The 16,356-nt window shown below is 39.4% G+C and overlaps 1 protein-coding gene across 1 annotated transcript; it reads right to left on the bottom strand.

Moving 5' to 3' along the window:
- Positions 1 to 698: 698 nt before the first annotated feature.
- SERPINE3 (serpin family E member 3) lies at positions 699 to 15,925 on the bottom strand. The gene is made up of 8 exons (XM_039716743.1): positions 15,800 to 15,925; positions 14,677 to 14,971; positions 11,789 to 12,016; positions 10,953 to 11,150; positions 6,410 to 6,608; positions 5,266 to 5,366; positions 3,177 to 3,263; positions 699 to 1,202 (listed from the first exon to the last, which is right to left on the bottom strand). Exons 1-8 carry the CDS (start codon positions 15,923 to 15,925, stop codon positions 1,075 to 1,077), a joined length of 1,362 nt encoding a protein of 453 aa, XP_039572677.1. The 3' UTR covers positions 699 to 1,074.
- Positions 15,926 to 16,356: the final 431 nt, after the last annotated feature.

Here is a 16,356-nt window from a genome sequence, read left to right as displayed (position 1 = left end):
GCATTTGCCAAGTAAAATACTTTTATTCATTGACTGGTAATGATTGCCAAAGCATATTTAAAACAAAATTCCAACCAAAGCAGTAATTTTCTCTTTGGGTGCTTGTACTGTGGTCAAAATCCACGATACGGGTTTTTAAAACAAAATGTTACGTACACAGGTATTCACTGACTAAGAGAACAGTGTATGTTGCTTGGAAGCGGATAAGGGAGATATTTCTGTCTTTGTGCTAGGTCCCAGTGTTTTACTGAACCCTATAAATATCTCTATGTTCCTTGAAAATCTAAATGGCTGTGACCCCAGTTGTGAGAGAAATGTGGTGGTTTGAACAATTTGTAGGAAAATACTTCATGTGCAAAATTACTGCATTGTTAGGAATGATAAGAGTTGTTGGATTGGCCTGATGCTTCAGAGTAGCAAATACCTGCTAAATGGTGGATAATGCAGTTTTTTATTGTTGCCAACAAGCTATAGGGTGTTTTATTTTGGCAGACATTCTGGAATAACTTAATGTGATTGGACATCTGAAATGAGACTTATAATCAGCTACTGAAGCTAAAGGAACACTGTGATGCTTCACTCTAAGACATGCTCTGCAATTCTGTTTGGGTTTTTTGGGTGGTTTTTGTTTGGGGGCTAGGGGAAGTAATTTGTAAGAAAAGAGTTAACAGTTGCAAAGAAACATTTTTTGGCAGAAGTCTGTTTGCTATCAGTATAGGCATGGCTAAGTTTCCTTTATAGGGAAAGGTTTCTATTTTAACTACTTCAGATGTTAATCCAGCTGGTCCAGCCCATTTGTGACTTGAATTGCCCTGTAGAGATCAGTTTCTAATAGTGGAATGTTCAGCATCTCTGAGATCTCTCTAGTGCCTATAATTCTGATAGAAATTTTTTGAGTACATACTGCATGTCCAAAGAAGAGGCTAATCTGGCTTCCTAGACTTCTATGACTATTATACGTTCTTTTTTAGGAAATTAGAATCTATGCTTTAAAACCCCAATCCCCAATGTTTCTGTGATTGTTTGAAGTTTCCTGAACTGAGGAATGGCGTACTATTTGTCTTGATTTCAGTGCTACCTGTGTGGGATTCTGCTCCTGAAAGGCAGAGCATGCATACCTGTATTAGCTTGTCTCAGGAAAAATGTGAAAGGTCGATCTGCTTTGAAAATAGGTGTTCGAGATCTTTTTAGTAAGACCATTGCTGTAATGCGACAAAGAAAACATCAGTAAAAAATGCATCTTTTTTTCTTTCCATCTTCCATACAGTGCCCTCAAGCTCTGGTTAGTACCTTGACTTTTGAGTTACTCCTCTGCTTTAAGATTAAAACACCAATTTTATCCAACAGTGAGATCAGTCTGGCAAGATTAACAAGTCAGGAGTTGTGAAACTACATGCAGGTGATTTTTAACATTTCAGTGCTGAAGGGCATCTGCCTGGCGTTGGATCTCAAAGGTAATTTTGTTGTCATCACACCCCTAACTCTGCTGAAGTCATACTTGTTGTCTCATCTGTTAGCCAATTCCCAGGTATGCTGTTCTGGTGAAAAAGATAAGCAAGGCACAAATGTAGTTCCTTATCCAATTGGGAAACAAGCAGCAGAGAAATACCTACATCATTCTGAAATTTCTCTTGCCAGAACTCTCAACAAAGTCTCAAGTATCCTCAACTCAGTTTATGACTGTCTTTCCTCTCTGGTTGTGGGTTAATTTTTAGATTAAATAAAGAGTTTTTAAGAATTATGATGGCTCAGCTATTATTAAAATACATCTTGTTTAAATAAATTCTTTTAGCTATATTTTATAAAGAATACATTGTCAAAACCCCCACCACTAAACCCACCAGATCTGGATTATTTTTGAACAGTTAAACCAATGGAATTACTTTGAAAATTCAAGTAAGACAATAAAACTAGTTTGAGAAGGCACTGTTTTGGTCCCTGTAGAAAAAAAAAAAGTGCCTAGCTTCTAGTCATCATGTGACTAGATCCAAAGTTTTTAAAGTAAACAGTAAATGTAATTGCAATTTTTAAAACTTGCTTGTCAACTTGGTCTGACTGGAGTTAAGGGTTGTTTTGGCATTGGTTTCAAGGGGATAAAGGTATTTTTCTCTTAGCCTTTGGTATGTAATTGAAGTCACTTAAAAGCTTTTCTTTTGTATGGGCCTTACCACAAAGTTATTAAAAATATTACTATATTATATAAAAATAGAGATTAAAACTGTTACAAAATTCTAAACTGTACAGCTCTGCAGAAGGGTTAACTTAGTTATGCCACATGTTCTCTGTATACCCCCCTATGTACATGTGTGCCTTTTTCAGGGTTGTTTCTAGAGGAATACTGAATACATCAGTTCAGGTGTGCTCGGGTTCTTTTTGGCATTGCAGCTGTGGGAGGTTGGAGTGAGGGCATGTGCAACAGGTTGGGCACCCCAGTGAGATGCACTGCCATACTCGCTACATGCCTCTTGAATTCCTTCCTGGGAGCAAGGAGGAGAAATGATAAGAGTGCCCTGGTCCCCAGCCAAGGGCAACCAGCCTTTGTGATGTGGAGCACATTTATCCTTGGAACTGCCCAGGGAAGCAGAAAGGCGAGATGTGGTTAATGGGGAATGAATCCTGTACTGACTGGGTAGTCCATAGCTGGGACTTTGCTCTGACTCTCCCGCTCACCCAGTCCCACCTGCTCGTGTGCAAGTGATCTGTTAGCAGGGCTAACTGCACATGAACACTTCAAAGTATGTGAGGATCAAGCTTGTCTGCATAAAACTTGCCCATCATTACCATTAATGCTATCAAAGCGGTCTTCCTCAAATCTCATAACAATTCAGGTGCTGTAGATGAAATATTACTAACCTTTTTTCATTTTTTCTTCTTATGATCTGAACAAATAGACAACCAGCAGAAAAATAAGCAGTATATTTTCTCAAACTGGATTTTCCCTGGACTGACAAAGTTGTTTTTTTGTTTTGAGCCATTACACCTTAGTTGGACATCAAAAATTAAAGTTTCTTATGAACAATTACAAAGGTAAAATGGAAGTGTGTTAAATAAAAAAGTTTGTTAGGCATACTTGTAAATTCTACAATGCTTTTTTTTGGTTTTAAATAAGAGACTAGTAGTTGGTTTTATAGTGGTAAGCTCCAGAAGTGAGAAGTTTATCTGAGTATTTGATTTACCTGTAGCTCCTGATGCCGTTGTACCATCTTCTGTTACTTCAATTTCTGCTTTGTGAGTAGCTTCTGAAATATAAAGGCTATCTTGCTCTGCAAACCGCCAAAAATTAATAAGTCATTTTCTGCATTTCGCTACAAACATATTTTAAAAAAATTCTCCAAATGCCTTTACCTTTTTTTTCCTACAGAATCTAAGGATCACATAACTGTTATGTATTTCAGCCTTTGACTCTTCTCCCACTATATGGATAATAGTGGATTGAATGCTGAATGGGAGTTACTAGCTTGAGAGGTCTCCAGTTTGTGGTGGAAGGCAAGGTTACATAGTGAAAACAGAAACTTTAACAGAGTGAGGGCAATGAAAGAACTGAAGAACCCTTGGAAGGGAAAAATGTAGAAAAAATGTTCTTCTGGAAGAAACAATGGAACTGTGGCATAAAATGCATCTTGGAAAATGATTACTTTCAGGACACTGAAAGAGAGAGTGTTACAAGTCTGCTGTAAAAGGCAGAAAGCAGGAAAGGTTGATTTTTTTCTTTCTTGTCTGAATTCAAGGATCAAGTCTAACATGTCGGTCAAATCAAAGAAATGCTAAAAGAGAATTTTATCTATTTCTGTCTTAATTTTGTCCAGTCAGAAAAACTGCAAGGGAATCAATCAGGACAAAACTAGGGAGAGGAAGAATTTAAAAAAGTAGATAAATCTTACACATTGTTGAGGGGGAAAAATACAAGCTTTCAGGTTTAAGAAAGCTGTTTCGGGTCTGAAATGGAGTAACACATTTGTTTGCCACATGTGATCTGAGAGTAAATATTCTGAAGATTATCCTTGTCCTTCATACAGAAAAGGAAATTAAAGCATCCCTATTTTTTCTCCTCAACTATCTATTGTTTAAGTAAAAGATACATTTTCCTTGTAAACTCTGCCTTACATAACTCTTAGACAGTACCTACTGCTATGACACGGTGGTGTAAGAGTAGAACTAAAAAGGGTCTCAACATATCCTTTGTTCCCTGCCAGAGCAGGATCAAATCCTTCTACAAGCCTTATCCTGTATGCCAAAAGCCAAAGGGAAACTGCTAAATCATATTGTTTATGGAATTAATTTCCCCAAAGTATTTATCTTATTTAAATAGTTATTAACTTTATAACATATATCCTTGTGTAGTTCATCAGTATATTAACATTTGCTTGCAATAAGCAAAGCAGCAGTGAGCAGTAACAAATTATTTTAATGTGCATCTATGTGCAGTCTGAGATCTATATTGCAATGGAAGATTGCTATGCTCAATTTTAAGAGCAGCATAAAAAACTCCATGAGTAATGTGCCTTCTGAGGTTCATCCCAGGAAAGCAACTTTTCTGTAAAAGCAGGTTTGTCTGAATTGGAGCAATTTCATTTATTCACTCACATGCACAAGAATGTGAGCTGCTTGCTGGGCAGCTACCACTCCCAAGTCTTTACTGTGAGCAGAAATGACTAAGTTGCTGGAAGGAGTCAAAAGAAAAAGAATAAATAATGTGGATTCTTTATTTTTCATTTAATATTAAATGGGGGAAAATTTTCCAAAAAGCAGAAGGATTTCAGTGTTCCAAACCCAAGATTTTAATCATAACAACAGTATTTTAGCAAAGAGAAAGTATAACTTTGTATACTGATTACTGGATTAGCAAGACAATATAGCCTGGGTATTGTTTGCAGTGTCAGGAGTTGGAATATGCACTTGTTGGACCAGCATCCCTCACTGTTAAATAACTATTTGAAAATACAAACAGGAATGTAAGTTTTACTAAAGCATCGTAAATTTCTGAAAAATAACCATTTTCACAGGCCTACACTGTCTTGACAGTTTTAATCTTATAGACAAGAAAAAAGTAAGTTCAAGACCAAAACCAAACCTGTCCTTCTCAGGTTCCTCTTTCCTACAAAACAGCTCAAAATACAATTGCAGTTGAGTGTGAATTGTGCTTTAGAGTTTCACAGATAAAGAAGTACAATCAATTCAGAAGACCCAGGTCTAACAAATCATTCAAATGTAAGAATCTACAACTATTGGGTCAAGGATGATTTTGTATTCAGTCAAGCCTCTTACCTGAAATGCCTTTAAAATTAGCAGTGATGGGATCAAATGCATCTCTAATTCCCAAGGCAGAAAGAATTGTCTTTAGGTCAAAAAGGCTTTGAATGCTGAATCTGAAATTAATATGACAGACTTTATTTGAATGCAGGATTTGTGGAGTTTTGTAGAATTTAAAGGACATTAACAGATAAAATTTATTTCAAGCTTTTGCATTTCATCCATCTTTTCCTGTATGAGCCCAGTGCATTGTCTGATTGTGTATTTGCAGAAAAGTAGCTCACCTTCACCTGAAGACATTAACAGAAAGAATCCCTCTGTTGCAATCAGATTGCTACTAAGTCTTCTTGACGTGAATTCTGCATTTCCATGGAGTGTTCTCTTTCTAATATTATTTTTGGCTATAGCAAATGGCCCTTGGAAATATTTCCCAAAATTTAGCTTGAAGAAAATAAATACTAATGTACACACTGTTTTTCAGCGCTCTGTTAATGTGATGAATGTGTTGTAGGATGTGTGTAATGAAGCCCTTCTGTGCTAATCCATACAGTAGATACAGGCACATGAAGCCTTCTGTGCCTAATTCCTCCTGCTATGCAATTTCACTGGAGTAGATGATAGAAAATACCTCCAGCATAGGTGTTTGCTAAAACAACAACCAACTAAAGTGGAAAATGGATGAGTGAAACCTGCTTTGTGCATGGAAAGATGGTTATGGCTGCTGGAGGGGGGCCAAGCTCCTTGTCCTGTGCCTTTTTAGTACTCTGGCAAGTTAAAGAAAGACAAAATAATGCGTCTTTAGGAGGTTATATGTTTATTGTTCCTTAAACAAAGAGAAAAATGAGTGTGGCAAAGGTCTAGCAACATTTCTCTGGTTTAGATCCTTAAAGGATTTATATCTCAAAGAAATTGTAAGTAAAAGCTGTAGGATCAACTGAAATATGTAGGTTTTTTAAAAACAGTACAGAGTGTAACCAGAAGGTCTTTTCATTCCTGGCTCACCTTTTTGTGGTTTAAGAAAAGGTTAGAGCATCTCTGGTCATGTGATGAATAATGAAACCAAAAGCATGTGATTTTGGTCACACACTGCTTGTGTCAGCACTGTCACATGGAATTCTGACAGCTGAAGTAGTGAATCCATTGTGCTAACATTGCTTACCTAGGCAGAAAAATGTCCATCTTTGTTCTCTTCAAGCTGTTGGCCCAGAGGGTTATGGTTTTGGCAGAAAGGTGAGACTCAATGTGGGACAAAGGTGTTCTTTTGTGGCTGGGAAGCACTAGGAACATGCTGAGTTTCTCTCCCAGGTAGGGTAACTCGACCACGCTGAAAGCCTCCAGAGCTGCAGTCTGGAACTGGCCTGTGGGTGGGCAGAGAGAGCTCTTATTTAATCATTCAAGTGGGAAGAAACCCCTGAACCCACAACCCTTGCTGGGTCAGCAGACAGCTCAGAGCAGCTGTGGTGGGATGTGAGGAGTGGTCTCCAGCTGTTGGGCTCCTGTAGCCAGCTCGGGTTGCTGTTAACTCACCTGAACAGAGCTGAGTGTGTCAGACACAGATATTTTGGCAGAGCAGTGCCAATGACACTGATAGCACCTGGACAACCACCTCAACAGAGCATGGGTATTTTATTACTGTTCCATATAACAGCTGTCCTCCTTGCTCAGTTTGGGGACAAAACCCCCAAAACTACCAAAGCAATGCAGCAGCTATGATGACTCTTCCCACAAGGTATGTTCTTTGAATAAACTTACAATTTTATAGTAGTTTTCATTAAAATTTTACAACAACAGGTAGGAATTACAAAAACAAAATGCAGAGTGTCCTAGATGATTAATTGAAACCTACTTTGGCTCATGTTTCCATCTTTACTACCGTAAAAAATCAATTTTAATCTTATTTCAATAAAAAAATAGTTCTATTAAACAAAAGCTAGTAAATGCTTATTTAAGCATTAACTATTTTTATTTAAGCACTAATTTTATATTTTTTTTAAAGGTAGGCACAAAGACTTATCATAGTCAGATGAAGGTCATAAAAAGGAGTCTCAAAAGTAAAAGAAGAGAAAAGCTGGAGAGCTTCCAAACTTGCAATTAGTTTTACAGCAATTTGTAACAGCCATTTAAAAGTACTATTTTCATCCCGTATTCCAAAAAACAATTAATCCAGGCATTTCTAATGGAAACTGTTATACAATGGAACAGATTTGTCTGTCACAATTTTGCTTCCTTATTTTTTCATCTGAGAATCCAGTAAGTAGCATTTCAGGAACACTCAGCAACAGTGAGTGGCCAGGAGTTTAATACAACTTAAGTACAAGGCACAAGTGAAAGTCTTACTGCCTTTACTGCAGGCCATCCTAAATATTGAATGCACACCTCCTTCACCCAGCTGAAGCAGTTGTATTTTCAAGAGTAGATGGTCACACTGTTTGAGTCAGTGGTTGTAAATAACTGTATATGGATAGCTCATGTTCATAGTACCTAAGTATTTGGCAATAAATACATGGCTGTAGGATGTCTGAAATATTTAGGGTACGGTGTTTGTTAGTTTTGCAGATATGGACTAGATAGGATTAATTAAGTGTTGATTGTTCTACTAGATTAATTTTTAGGCTCTTAGCCCTCCTGCCTGCAATCTAGAGAGAGAATTGCTCTGTTGAAACCAACTCCCATCATGTGGATCATTTGCTGGGAGAAGATGTTCTGGTTTCCAATGGGCAGGAAAGGAAGATTTATATTTGCAGTGCAATGGACATGAGTGGTATTATTTGTGGGCATGCTGATATTTTGAAGTCAGCACATTCTGCACAAAGGTTATACAGTCCTTATTTATTAATTAGAAAGAAAATCAAAGACTTTAGGTTATTGAGTCAGAACATTTAATGTTTGTTGCTTGAACTAATTTTGAGCATCCCATAAGGATTATACATATGCTAAATTGGAATTCAAATGTTGTTAACAAATTGCATGGTAAAATGAATATGTAAAATAGTTGTGGTGTTTGAGCAGTGTGTGTGAACAGTAATGTTGACATTTTCTTAGAGCAGTCTTACTTGTCCCCAGGCTGGTTTGTTCTGTGTGGCAATGTTAAAAGGATAAACAATGTTGTAAATGCTGCAACTGATAACAGGCCACATCTTATCTTTCTCACTCTGTGTTTTGGATCCTGGTGGGACACAGCTGCTATCATTTAATAATGAAGGACAGTCGTCTCAGTCCGATGTTTAGTTGTACTGAGCCAGTCTTTTGCATTGATTTTAAACTTGCTAGATTTGTTAGAAATGTTTCTGGATTTTTTAGTGAAGAAGAGTGAATTGGCCCAATCAAATGTGACAACCAGGAAATTTTAAATGATCCCTTCTATTTTGGCCTTCCTCAATAGTCTCTCCAGCTGCAGAGAGCTCACACGTTTCAGGCTGGATGAAAGGCAATGCAAATATTTTGTCTTTCCTTTTCTGTGGAAAAATGTAGTGCTCTAGCTAGCTACTTAAGGATGATGGGATGGAGTTCCTTGTGTTTTGGCAAGTGGTCAAAAGAGCACAACAAAATATTTCACATCAACTTTGCAAGGACTCTGGAGCAAATATACGGTCAGGCAATGCAGCTCAGCTGTAGAACCCCTGGTAACTGGCTTTATCTGAGATTCTACTTGTACAAGAAACAGCAGCCCCCTGCCTTCTGTCATTTAATAATCTGGGGCCATAATGATCACCCCAGAATATGAGAAGAACTTGGATGTGGAATTGCAAATGAGTCAGCAAAGATTTTTAATAGCCTGATGGTTCAGTTTTTTCCCATGAGTAGGGAACAGGAGTACATTTGTAAGAAAAAGAAGGCAATCTGTGAATCTTTAGGTCTGTCTTTGAGAAGTTTTAGGACACTCTGGAGAAAAGAATAATCAGGTCACAGAGAGAAATAGAAAGTGAGATAAATTGCAGTATCATGTAGACTGGTAAATGAAGCTATGAACTTTTTTGACTTGTAAACGAATTTGATAAAAAGGCACAGATCCAGCCATTTTAGGTAAAATATTGTTTCACTGTGCCACTATTTACAAGTAGAAGTGCTGGCACTTAGAACCAGAAAGGAAAGGCAGCAAGCAGCCACTTGAAGGGGAAACTGCAATGAGCAAAGGTACAAGAGGTTGAAAAGGGTCACTGGTAGCTTTCCAAAGTACTGTCAGCACTCAAGACTTATATCAAAGACAAACAGTGAGATTGCCATGAAGGCTGGAGTGGTGGAAACAAAATGGTGGGTGAAAAACACACAAAGAATTTATATATCTCTGGAGATTTCCTTCCCCCTGATTTACCTAGGAAAATGTGCCAAAAGGAAAAGGGCCCAGGTGGGGCCAACCTTGTGTAACCACCCTGAGCCAGTTCTGCAGTACACTACACAAGGTATTTTTATCAAGACACAGAAATTGTGAAATCATTTTATCAAGCATGTGTATGCCCTCATTGAAAGTTTTGTGTACATTTCTGGTCATTTATTTAAAAGAAAGATTAATTTAAATTGGAAAAGTTCAAAAATAGAGCTAGTAGAGAATTTGGTTTTTGAATAGTTTAGAAAACCCTGGCATCAGGTTTCATCTTAGCTATTAGGAAATTGAGGGAAAACTTGGTGGCTTGCAATTACATTTGGAAGTAGATGTCAAAGCTGAAGAGAAGCTATTTAACTTAAAGGATAAATCAGGCAGGATGCTAAGAGATATAAATCTGTCTTAAAAAAAATTCGATTTGGAATTTGGACAGTTTTCACCCAAGTGCAGTTCTGAAATTTAAAGTGGGAGGGAAAAGATCTTTTTATATTTTGAAAGAGATTGTGTAGCTAACTGGCATAATTCCTGGTGGCAGAAAAATTAAGCCTGCAGCATGAGTCCTTCTGTCAGCAACCCACATACATCAAGCCTTTGAAAGTAGCCTACACTGTATTCATATATTATACAAATAAGAGTTTGACCTATATTTATACTGTTTTAAGCCCATGCTGAGATCATCCACTGATTTGGTATAAATGACCTAAGAATTTATGTTCTTTTTCGGGAATTTGTCCCTGAAGATCTGCAGTTTTTCCTTAAGGCCTTGGAGACAGGCTATGACCAGATCTGAAGGTTTGCAGTGTTGGAGCTCTGCTCCCTCTGGTGCTCACACATTCAAGGGACAGTGATTTGGCTGAGGGGCCAAGAAATGTCTTACCCAACAAATCAAACTGCTAGGGGCTTGATATAATTTTAGTGTTGTTTATCCCTCTGTCATGTGGTCAGATGTTCTTCCTGCTGTAGCCTCTTCCTAGCCAGCTTTTTTTAACCAGCTCCATGCTATTGTAAAGGACTTTGTATATATATATGTACCCTCAGTCTCTCATCCATATATCTTTCTGCTGGCATGATGTATTGGTGCCTTTTGACTGTTTCCTACAGCTGACAAGTTTGCTATGGAGTACTGGGAGCTGTTTGTCTGTGAGGGATGGGACAGGGACAGTAGATGTTTTAGGAACCATTTTGAACCCAGGATCTGTTTCATGATTGCCTGGAATTATGAGGAGTCAATTTGGTCACCTGGGTGGTCTTTTCATTTGATGGGACTTCTTATGAGATTTCTCCAAGCTGGGAAAACAACACATCTTAGTGTGGGTCTGTGGAAATGAATAAATCTGTTCCATATTGCACAGTAGATCAAATATGGATCAAGGACAGTTACCGTAGTTAACTTCAGCTGTGTGGTGCATGGTGGGCACTTTCAGGGTCGAGCCCTCTGGCGTTGTAAAAGGCAACATCTGGGAATCCATGAAGGAAAACTTTTTTTGCCACATGCTTCTGAAGAACAGGGTGCTCACCAGGGTGACCTGGCTGAGTGATGGCGCAGTGCTCTCCAGTGTCATCCCGTGCATATCCCCATCTGCATGGAAAAGAGACAAGGCAGGGGGACACGTGCAGTCCTACATGCCCAGGTCCATGTGACTAAATAAAGCAAGCTGAGACCACTCTCCATCCCTAAGGCCAAGAGGCACAACTCACAAGGCACTGCTCACCCTCTACCTTCCCCTCCCCACCTACACATGCACCTTACTGGGGCTGCCTGTTGGTCCATGCTCTCCCCAGAGCTGAGATTGAGCTGGCCAGTGTTTTTATTCCCCGTTTTGGCTTTTTAAACTCAGAGTCTGACTGCTGAGCTTACGCCCCTGTGTGTCTCCTGTAGCACTGTGAAAGCATTCTGTGCCATGAATATGGTCCAAGGGGAATTTGGCTGTTCCTAATTAAAACTGAGAACGCTGCAAAGGATTGCCTTTTTAAAAATTAAGGGAACAAGGCAAAGTGGTTACCAGCTTGACACTGCTTACACATTCAGACCTATTCCAGCTCTTTCTTCACATTACAGATGAGTGTTAACACAAGAATTAGTTTCCTGCCTTCAGACGTGGTTTGGGCAACATGGACGTGGCAAAAATCTTTATGCTTGGTTAAATGCAATTTCTCCCATTACTCTTATTTTACATTTCATTCATGTGCAACCATTCCTGTGGGTCCCTATGGTACCTGTAAGGTCAGTGGTGATCCCTTCCTGTACGTGGGTGCTGTTGGGGTCGGTGAGGTTGGTTTGGAGCAGGCTGCTGTTGGCGCAGCGCGCGGCGCGCTCGGCGAAGTCGGGCGAGAGCTGCACGCTTGCATCCACAAGGAGGGAACATCCCAGCTGGATCACTGTGCCTTGGCTGGAGTCAGCCACTGCTTCATCCACCGTGTGCATGAAATCCTGCACGCTTTGATCTGCCAGGCAAGAGAGAGAAAGTGCAATTGTCAGAGGCTGAGGACAGCAGGGATTGCCCCAGGGCTCCGCAGCTCTCAGCTCCAGTGCTGACACCAGTGTCCTCTGACTGTTAAAGCCCCTTAACAACTGGAGCACCCTTGACTTTGTGGAGTAATCTGTCAAGCACTGCTGCGACGGGCATTGGAAAGCTCTCTTCATGTGACTGTAGAAATCACTCTAGTGTAGATATGCCAAGCAGCTGATCTTGTGTCAGGCTCACAGTTCTATGTAGACACAGTTCTTAACAGTTCATAAGGTTGTTATTCTTTCTTGGTCACTCTCTGAGCTCCCACCAGTGAGGTCTAGTGCCTCTGGCCATGATTGGCTGAGCTGCCAATGACACAACACCACTATCTCCTTCTCCTGATGTTATCCACCTATCCAGGAAAGGCATTTCTCTGACAGCCCCTCTGCCACCCATGGCCCTTAGGTGTTGTTTGATTTCTTGAAGGAAGGTGTCCCAAACTGGTCCAGTATTGCTGATGAGCCCTGGCTAAACCAAGCTGATAAATTGCTTAATGTGTTACAAGTTACTCCTTTATTTACACAGTCCACAACAGTGGGCTTTTTTCTTTTTTTAAGAAAATTGACATGGTCTGAGGTGTGAATATTGTTCTTGTGTGTCTTGTATTAGTATGGGAGCACTTGGTGAGCTTTCTGGAAGATGTGAGAAGTCAAAGATGGTAAATTAGAAGCAGAGATGAATGTGAGGAGTGGTATCCCAAGCTTGTGACTTCACCAAAGTGCTTAGCTAACCAAAGTCCCAAATTCTTACTTGAACAACAGCTCAAAATTGCTTTAATTAAACAGCAAGGAGAAATAATTTTAAAGCATGTCATTTTGTCTGTGCTATCTAGACATACATCCCATTGTACATTGTTTTGTTAGTACTAGAAGAAAGGTGAACAAGTTTTCCAAACTTTGAAAGAAGTTTACAGATGCATGTAAGAGCAGATTCTCTGTGAGCAGTGAATGAACCATTGATGTTTCCATTGTTTTCAGCCTGCTAAGCTTTTATCCATATCTTTCATTATTGGTTAGGGCAGACCAACATAAACATTAATGCAAACATCTACTGGAAGAAAAGAATTTTATCATATATCCATACATACACAATTTGGGTTTATTCATCTTATAGGAAATTTCATCTAAGTATTTAATTTATTAAATTGATTTAGACCATTTGAGGAAGTGGTTTCCTTCCCCGTTACTGGAAAAACACTATATACCAATAACAATAGATCCTGTCCTACTTTATTTTCACATTCATGCATTAGTATTGCTGAAAGCCAAAGCTCACGTGGTTTATGCCACAGACAGCTAAAATGGAGATAAAATGTCTGCTTACCATGATGTGCCACATGAGAAGAAGAAAGCATAGAAGAGCTAGCAGGTCATTAACAACCCCTGCATTTCTCTGTTAAATTTTCTCTGAAGATCTGTTCTTGAATTTCACTTTGAAATGTTATTCTGTAAGGTCCTTTCATAATAACTGAGCCCCTAATGACCAGAAGTGTCAAGCAAGATACAATCCTTGTATGAATTAATGTTGTTTAGGAATTGAATTTACAGAAATAGCAGTCCTGTGAGCAAGACTTTATTATATCATCTGTTCATAATTTAGATGCCCTGTCCCTGTGTCAGTACATGTGGCTGTATTGGCATGGATCAGCCAGAGTTAGCTCTTACTGCTGTGCTGGGGTTGAATATCAATGCTGCACAGAATGGTGGTGGTGACTGAGGCTGGATATATCACAGGACAATGAAATTATTGTGGGTTTTAGTGTTCATACCCTAAAGGTAAATTTTATGCTGAGAAATAGCAGTGTTATCTCTATACATAAGTATTGTATGTAAGCTGCAAATTTTGAAGATGAGGCAGTCATCTGCTTTTCATAAACATTCTGCCCGTAATGTAAAATAGTTTTTGACATGTGATTTGAGATGGTAGGATAATCCAGAGCTAAAATGAAAACAGCATCCTTAAATTCAGCTGACTTAATGCTGGATTTAAAGACATCTGTCTTTCCCATATCCCTTCCAAATTCCCAGTGAGTTTTATATTTTAGCCTGCTTTCAGAGAAAGATGCAATTGCACCACCCATCTGTCAACATGTATCTCTGTCTGCCAGTCTCCTTCTGATAATTTTTCATCTTTTGGGCCAGTTGTAATAGCATTAGAAAAGTCTTAAAGATAATTCAGCTTCTACAGGTTTCATAAAAATTTTTAGTGGGATAGGAGAGAAAACACTGTTTTCTGCCTGGCAGTTCTTTGCAGAGCACACAAAGGAGACCAGGACACAGTGGACACAATAGACCTCTGGCAAACCTGGAGTAATTCTGCAGTTCAGGGAAGTAGCTTTTCTAGATGTAGATGTATTTTGTGTCATAAAAGAGTAAGTACTGATTCAGAAAAAAGACGAATAATAACCTGTGTGTCATCTACTCCTTTGAGTTTCCTTTGTCCACCTGATATGTGGCTGTCAAAGACAAAGAGAACTACATCTTGCAGTGAGAGAGAAAGCAGAAGTTTAGTATGATGTGTGCAATTCCTGTCACCTTTATAAAGCTGTGAATTCATTACCAAAATGAGACAATAAGGATTTTTAAAGTACATTACCATGAATGCTGTATCCTAGGGCATCTTGCAGCTCCGTAAAGGTATTTCCTTGAGCTCCAAACTGCAGCAGCTCCAAAGAAACAGCCACACTTGCTGGAGAGACTACCAGATTGGTCCTGTTCTCTGCTTCAGACACCTGCCGGTAGAGACTGATGGCAAATTCAGTCTGCAGCTCTCTCAGCTCATCATGGGAGATGCAGTTCCCTTTGGTCAGGCAGCAAGCAGACAGGACAAATGCAGAGAATAAAATGGGCAACATGAAGACGAGCTGGGAACAGTCTCTACCAGCTAATACCTGCAATTAATGACATGGATATATTTAGAAAAGCAATAGGCTGAGCTGGCAGAGGAACTTTCCATCAGTGTTGAGGTGTCACTTGGAATAGTAATGATAACTGTTAAAATACTTGTCCAGGTCTACTCAGTAGCTACTGTCATTAAAAAAAGAAAAAAAAAAGAAAAAAAAAAGAAAAGACATATGTATGGACATGCTGATGATTCTGATGACCAACAAGAACTGAATTTTCCAGAATGCTGTAACATGTAAGATGGTATTCCATTACAGAGCATGGAGACACAGTCTCTTGGTTAAAAATTAGCTGCCTGCACACATGATGGGCCACCTCAGTGCAATCTCCATGCTGCTGAGCACCCACAGCTCCTTTCTGTCCTCAGCAGAAAGAGGGTCACTCCCAGAAGGAAGGCCACCCCTTGTGAAATGAAGAAATCTAATTGGAGGCTCCAGGCTGGGCTTTGGATCCAAGTTTGCAAAAGGCTGCCTTCAAATTTCCCCCCCAGATATTCCTTCTGTGAAATTTATGCCAGCGAAAGAAAAGGTGGTATTTGCAAAAGGCTTCAGTGCTTGCAGCACAAAATCACCACATCAGATTTTTATGGGAAATCAAGCACTGGTCAACGTTATATTAAGAGACACTTAGAGTCATATTTAAAGGAATAATGTTAAAATGAGAGAATATCTTTCCTTACAGAATTCCACATTTGAAGATTGTATACAAGTATATTTTAAAAATTACTGCACCTTCTTGCACCTCAGGATTTCCTACAAATCTTTCTCCATGCCCTTTGCTCTAGAGAGCACCTCTAATGCTTCGTATTTACTCACAGTTAGATCTGTTAAATTGTCTTGCCTTCCTGTGTCCTTCTGGGTGCCTGAATGGAAGCTGCCTATGAACGTCTTGTCTCCTTCTTTAATAGGTAGTGGAGCAAAGACTAAGTCATGAGACTGCATTTAAAGGGATAGTCAGTGATCAGGGTCTCTGTCGGCGATGTCTGTACCACTCTGTCCAAATTCCTGTAGGCTACAAGCTCTATGGAGAGCCAGGCAAAGCAGCATGCCACTGACCAGCAAATCCAAGGCAAGGAACAAAAAGGTACACATGGACAGAGAGTCAGCAGCTTCCTTGCAAGCCCTGCTCGAGCCTCATGAGGCTTGTGACCTGCTGGTACCGAGCAAGGCATCTCCTATCTCTCTTCCCACCCCCCTCCTTCTTTTATATGAATTCCATTGATTCCTCTGCCACAAAGGGGAAGAGAAAGGGCTCTCTGTGTACCAGGCACACAGCTATTTTTTTACCCCCACTTTGAAACCTTATTCAGAAATCCCGTGCAATTAAAATGTCTTTATTTCTCTTTTTTTTAAAATTAATGCTATCCGAAATA

This window comes from Passer montanus, unplaced genomic scaffold, assembly GCF_014805655.1.
Source record: "Passer montanus isolate IOZ18808 unplaced genomic scaffold, ASM1480565v1 scaffold36, whole genome shotgun sequence".
Taxonomy (NCBI): Eukaryota; Metazoa; Chordata; class Aves; order Passeriformes; family Passeridae; genus Passer; species Passer montanus.
Note: the sequence above shows the minus strand (reverse complement) of the source record. Positions and strands in the feature narration are given on the sequence as shown.

Bases quoted from the DNA above. Each gene is read 5' to 3' on its own strand.
- SERPINE3 (XM_039716743.1), bottom strand. From the start codon at position 15,925: ATGCAGTCTCATGACTTAGTCTTTGCTCCACTACCTATTAAAGAAGGA. The intron at 5,367-6,409 runs GTAAGCAATGTT...TATTAATTTCAG, and splicing joins ATGGACATTTTTCTGCCTAG to ATTCAGCATTCAAAGCCTTT. The intron at 3,264-5,265 runs GTAAGAGGCTTG...GGCGGTTTGCAG, and splicing joins TAATTTTAAAGGCATTTCAG to AGCAAGATAGCCTTTATATT.